The 6,747-nt window shown below is 41.0% G+C and overlaps 1 protein-coding gene across 1 annotated transcript in view; it reads right to left on the bottom strand.

Annotated features, from left to right (window-relative positions):
• The window catches only part of LOC115806333 (NACHT, LRR and PYD domains-containing protein 12-like), a 20,128-nt gene extending 13,967 nt beyond the window's left edge, over positions 1-6,161 (bottom strand). Inside the window, exons 1-2 of the mRNA XM_030767004.1 lie at positions 5,915-6,161; positions 5,208-5,304 (exon numbers count right to left, since the gene is read on the bottom strand). Of these exons, the coding sequence (XP_030622864.1) occupies positions 5,208-5,304; positions 5,915-6,161 (344 nt within the window). The remainder of the gene's footprint in view (positions 1-5,207; positions 5,305-5,914) is intronic.
• Between the last annotated feature and the right edge of the window lie 586 nt (positions 6,162-6,747).

Raw genomic sequence — 6,747 nt, 5'->3', positions numbered from 1 at the left:
TAGAAACATAAGGAACAGACTGACAACATAGCCTTAACCATGACATAGTAAAGTTACAACCACAATTTAATTACAAGTAAGCACTTGTAAAATCAAGGATCAACACCTCCTAAATTATAAATTTATCATCTTTTAAGCAGACAAATCACACCGAATCAGTCAAACTTCTGTGAATCAGTAAAGGTGAGCTAGAACTAAAGTACTATCTTTCTGGAAACATAACTGTAAATTTATCACAGGTTATCCCTTTACTGAGATCATAAAATAGGCATACTGTAGTACACTGACACTTTTCCTCTGCTGATAGTTCATTCTGAGGAGAAAAAAATGAAGGATTAAAACCCAATTGCCAGTACTTGTGCTCTTGTGGCCATGATGAGAGTGTTCCCCAGGAAATGCGCAGGGATTAAGATGTTTACATTTCTAATTTTGTGTGTTCTATAGTTACTCAACACCCTCCAATGAGGTAATCACTGCCGTCTCTTCAGAGACCGCACAGAGTGTTAACCAGAATCCTTTCAGCGTCGAGAAATTTGCGTTTATGACCAATTAAAGGTCGCAGGCTTCATCAGTTCATCAGTTATAAGATGCACGTGAGCCTATGTAATGAATTAACGATTACAACTTTTGTCGCTTTTATTACTGTCCGTAAACTGGCCTGGATATCCCCAGCCAGCACCTACGGTGAGAGGCTTGGTCTCCGCTGTGTTGTCTGCGTCACTTGTGTCAAGAAAAACACAGCCATTGACCGATACGTTATAAAGGGTTGCAGTAAGCCTTCAAGAAGTGGTGTAGCAAGCCTAGTAAAAATAGTTTCGGATAAAGTGGACTTTTTCAGAGGGACATGGTTTGTTTGAAGTATTGTTTAATTTGACTTTTCAGACCTTTCTTTTGGGTCATAGGATACCCCACCCTTCCGAGTATGTCCGTAACTAACTACATAAAGACCTGGACAGCAGGGCTTTGCCTTTCCTAATGTAGATTAGGACGAGATGTGTCAACGTACATTTAAACCTGAAATTCGCTTCTCTGAAAATCTTTTTAAATAATTTAGAAATAATGTAGATATGACGAGTGCTCACATCGCTGTAAATGCGTCACATGAAATGGTACGTACTTCAGCACATTTTGCGAATTCTACAGGTCCAGAAGGACGGATAAAAAAAACATCTTTAAAGCCTAAATTGAAAGACAAACTGGTTTATTTACCAGAGTGTGTTCCGTCCCACGTAGGCAGTTTTACGGTGGAAAACTCTTTCCATATAGGCCTACTCTCGTCTCCCTCGCTTCCCATCTACTTCTTAACGCCCTGGTTTATGTGGCTTCAGATAACCTCACATCAGTTGTGGACCTCACATCCATACGTGGTCTAAGAGAGACGCGGCTTTCTAGCATACCGTGAATAAAATATTTTAGTTATTTGCCTCTGTCTAATTTTAGGAAGAAATTTAATCGAAGTTATGCGTTTTAGACTGCTCTTGCGCATTAGCTTTCGTTTTCAATCAAAAGAGGCGTTTCTTGTTACATGAAACCCCTCGACGTTTCAGCAACAGTGAATAACCATTTGTTTAAAAATCGGAGAGGAAGTTTACGATTGGGGCTTTTCGTACCGCGATCAGATCAAAGTTCGGATAAGATAGAATGAGTCCGTGCAGCGGATTAACCTTTGGAGGTATGTGAATATATAAACAATACAGATTGTCATAACAATTTTTCAAATTTAAACGAGATCTAGTTTGATTCTTTCAGCAGTAAGTGATCCTAAGAAAACTCGGACAACCCTTTGGTCTGCAGTGGCCAAAACAATTGTCCTCGTTCATTTTCTGAACAACCTCAGATATAGTCAGGGTCTTCTGCCTTTTTTCCTCTGAAATATTGTGTCTTCCCGCGCAGTCAAGTTAAACCACGTGTCTTTGTAATAACAGAATTTAAACGAGGGTTGAGCTTTCCAGATTCACCATTTAAGACTCTCTCTCTGAAGGTCTTGTTTTATTCGGAGTTTCCTAGACCCCCATAGGTAGTGTTACGTGCGGCGCATTTGTGTGTGGTTGCGTCTTGTTCGCGTCTTGTGTTTTCTCTCTCTCTCTCTCTCTCTCTCTCTCTACCCTCTCCTATCACCTGACGCAGGGATCCAGCGGTGGCGCGAACAGCTGCCACTCCCCACCTGGCCTGGTGTTGCGCCCCACCTCCGTGTTCCCAGCCAGCCAACCAAAGACGGAGCACCCCTCGTCGGATGGCCAACTGGAGATGGGGCGCGGAAATTTAAAGATGCCAGTTGTTAGCTGTGGGTAGATTTCGGTCTCGTGTTGCGTTTTGCCTTTCGTGTGTTTCTTCCATTATTGTTACAAACTTGCCATTCTGTGTTTGACTCTGCCTTCTCGTTAATTGACTTTGTTTGTGGATTGCGCACTGGATTTGATGTTTTGGTTATCGCGGGGAGACGGACAGGTAAGAAAGGGGATCCCCGCGATAGTGTTAACTTTGTCTAGGGATAGGTTAGAGGCGGGTGCCACTTCTGTATTTCGGTTACTAGTTAGTGTAGTCAGGTTTCCTTTGGCTCTGCCACCTTTTTGTTTTGTAGTTCAGTGTGTGTTTTTCGGTGTAGTTCAGGGTGGTTTTTGTTTTACTAGTTTCGTTTCTTTGGCACCGTCTACGTCCTCTCCCACCTTCGTGTGTGTTTGTAAATATTTTGTAAATATCACTTTTGTAAATATCCTAAATATATTTTGCACTCTTTTTCATATCAATTCCCCGTGTCCGTGTTTTTCCTCCCTCACCAAACCGTCCCAAAACCAGCACAGGTGGTGGGTCCTTTATGCTACGTCCCCCTACATACCCCTAGACACCACACTCCACCGGGGACGTAACAGTAGTAATAACACCATCAATGTCATGCCTCCTCAAATCATGAAATTAATTCACTAATGGTAAATACCTCTGTTTGTCATGGTATTTGACATCTGAATGAAAAAAAAGAGGAAAAAATCGTTTAGGTGGAAGACATCAGAATTATATCAGTGTATGACACATTACTCTGTGTGACAGCAGGATGTAACGAATTCGTCTCTTCCCTCGCTTGTATCAGCCATTGCCCGCCCACCGTCTCCGGTTTACTAATCGCCAGTCTGATCGCTATCATCCTGCGCACCTGCTCTCACTTTGGTTTTCCCTATTACCTCTCACTATTTAAACCCCTCTGCTGGATCAGTCGATGCGAAGTCTACACCCTCTGTGTTTACTGAGCCATATCCTAGTCTGCTAGCTAACCTGTTTGTTTTGTATATTCCTTTTTGTATTATTTTGTTCTTTTGCTGTGGCCTCCTGTTACACTAATTTTGTGTCATTCATTTCCTGGCTCCCTGGTAACCCCTCAGAACATTCCTCGTTTTCATTAAAAACAAACTTGTTACTCTGCACTTTTGTCCAGCTCTGTGGTCCTTCCTGACACAGGACACGCAATCAAAGTACAACTTTTTTAAGTTCAGAACATTGATGCAGATATGATGGTATAGTTTATGTGACGTATTGATACAGAACATTGATGCAGATATGATGGTATAGTCTATGTGACGTATTGATACAGAACACTGATACAGATATGATGGTATAGTCTATGTGGCATACTGATACAGAACATTGATGCAGACATGAGGGTGTAGTCCAAGTGGCGTACTGAAACTGAATCTTGATGCAGATATGAGGTTGTAGTTCATGTCCCAGTTTACCTACCACCAGCATATCACAAAACAGTTTCTGACGTAGACTGCAAATGATTTCAGTTTTATTACTGTGTGGCTTGCAACACACAATAGTTGGCCAGAGATCAGCAGAGGTCATTGGGGCCATGACCGATGGCCTAAAGGTAATGTAATTTTGGTCATAGTCTTTAATACAAAAATTAAAGTCATAAAGTTATTTTTTACTCTTTTACATACACAGCATATGCAGCATAAGGCTACATAATCACAAACTAATTCCCCACCCATGGATCCCAACTCTGACTGGTCTTTATCCTCTCCATTAATCGAAGACACACAAATGAACATAATTCTTACCTGGAGTTTGGGCTGGCACTGCACATTAATTAGTAGAGACACTAGATTCTTTAATGATAAGTCATCCTATATTGATACCAACTGCTGAATGCAGTAAATCCCGGGTTCTTAAATAATAATGAAATGAGTAACGTGCAATTTCCACATTGAAGGAAGAGATTTCCCTCTGAAGTTCCATTTAGTGGCACAATTAAAAAAAAAAGGCAAAACTGCTTATCTTAATGAGCCATCTGGTATTGGCCTGCAAGGACTCTACCAGCAAAATGAGAGTAGCTGTATTTCATGCAGTGATATATTAATTTATGTGCAAGCCAAAATATTACAAGTATCTTTTATCTTTTCTCCTAAACGCTTGGTTTCAGAAAAGTAGTTCTCATCACAGAACCCTAATGTTTGCAGTTATTTGTGCAAATGAATGAATTATGACAGAGGAAAATTTTGATTAAAGTTATTTTGTACAGTTTACTGTACAATGTACAGCTGGTCTAAGGTTCACAAACGGAGGTTATGCATATTGCACATTCCAGAATCTGACAGGTTATTGTAGCTGAGATCCAATTCTCTCAGGGGTGAGTTCAGTGACTTAAGACCTGAAGCAATCACTGCACAGGCTTCAGATGAGAGATTGCAGTGGTCTACTCCGAGAAGACATGATCAGCAGATAAGTGTATATCAGTGTCACTGTTTTATTTACAGAAGTTTACAGAATTACTCATGAACAGAAGCACACTGTTGGCATTCTTAAATAAAGATACAACAGATAAAGAAGATGTCACTACATTAGGAGTGCTTTCGTGCTGGTCTGAAAAGGTCATACATTATAAAACTATATCACTAGATAATCAAATCAAAAAGAAAAAAAGAAAAACCTTTGCCTCTCCAAACAGTTTTAAGAAACAATTCGCACACAATAATTTTTCAAGTCTCTCTCTGCCTGGCCACTGTGTGCCATAGCTAGTCCATAATGAATAAATATCTCATATCTGTGCATTTCCAAATTTATGCAAACTGTCATTCACATCAGTCCAGCTTTCCCTGACTGATTTTAAGAACGATGAATGATACAGCAAATTACATGCAATGTGACGACCCAGCGATATCAATGTTCTGATTTATAAGACAGAATTCAGTCAATATTTTAACATTTCTAACCTTGCCCTCTTGCAGGTCCTCAGTGCTGCGAGCAGCCTCTGCTGACCCCCTGCTGATGTTTTGTACATCTTCATGTCAAACTCGTCCAGCACCTCCTCTGACATCAGTAACATACAGGCCAGAGCTGAACACTGGTGTGGCTCTAGCTTTTGAGCTGAGAGAAATTCCTGACTTTAAGGCAGTCTGGATTTCCTCCACTAGAGAGTTATCGTCAGCTCATTCTGACAGTGGAAGAGATGGATGATCCACTCTGGTGAAGATTCCTCTTAATTTTATGTATTTTACTGTTTCTTTGATGATGTTCTCTCTCATTTTTGAGCTGCACTGTCATGAGGTCTTGTAGGAGAATGTGGTTGGAGCCCTTGAGAGACCAAGAAGCAAGCGGAGGAGAAGGTCCAGGTGTCCATTTTCACTGTGCAGTGCTTTGTCTGCTGCAGCCTGGTGTAGTTTGGACAGTGTAAATGTCTCATCTTCACCACTGAGTTCCCCACTGTTGAAAAGTTTTTTATTTTTACTCACACATGAATCATGTGCATACACTGCAGCAAAATGTTCTTGAATGCTCAGATGTACAAAACAGAAAACCTTCTCCCTGTACAATCCCAACTCTGCTCTGAAGATCCCTGTGCACACTGAAGAGTACTCTTAAGCTTCACTGAAATCAATTCCACACTCTCTCAGGTCCTCTTCATAGAATATCAGATTACCCTTCTCCAGCTGTTGGAAAGCCAGTTTTCCCAGTTTCAGAATCATCTCTCTGTCTGACTGAGACAGCTTCTTTGGGTTTTCCACAGTGGCTCCATGGTACTTCTGATTCTTCAGACTGGTCTGAATAAGCAGGAAGTGTGTGCACATCTCAGTCAGAATTTTGGAGATTTCATTAGTATCTTCATCGCTCATCATATTCTCCAGCACACTGGCTGAAAGCCAACAGAAGACTGGTATGTGGCACATGATGTACAGGCTCCTCGATGAATTGATGTATAATTCTGCTGGCCAGGCTCTGACCACTAATTTTATTTCCTAAGTACTCCTCTTTCTGAACATCATTCAGCCCACAAAATTCTGTGACTCGAATGCACTCAGGGGGGATCTGATTGGCTGCAGCTGATCATGAGGTAACCCAGAGGAGAGCAGAGGGAAGCAGATTCCCTTTGATAAGGCTTGTGAGCAGCACATCCACTGAGGTTGACTTCGTCACATCAGAACAAAGCTCATTGTTCTGGAAATCCAGGGAAAAACGATATTCATCCAAACTATCTAAAATTATAAGTAATTTCAGTTTCAGACCTTCAATGTATTCTATCTCTTTCAGTTCTGGAGCAAAGTGATGAAGTAGCTGAGTGAGACTGTATTTCTCTTTCTTCAGATTAAGATCCCTGAAAGGTAGAGGAACTATGACTGTGTTATGTTGACTGGCTTTGCCCTCAGCCCAGTCAAGAACAAACTTCTGCACAGAGACATTTTTTCCAATTCCAGCTATTCCCTTTGTCAACACTTTTCTGATTTGTTTGCTTTTCCAGTATATGTTTTAAACATG

This window comes from Chanos chanos, chromosome 3 (assembly GCF_902362185.1).
Source record: "Chanos chanos chromosome 3, fChaCha1.1, whole genome shotgun sequence".
Lineage (NCBI taxonomy): Eukaryota > Metazoa > Chordata > Actinopteri > Gonorynchiformes > Chanidae > Chanos > Chanos chanos.
This window is presented reverse-complemented; position numbering and strand designations above follow the sequence as displayed.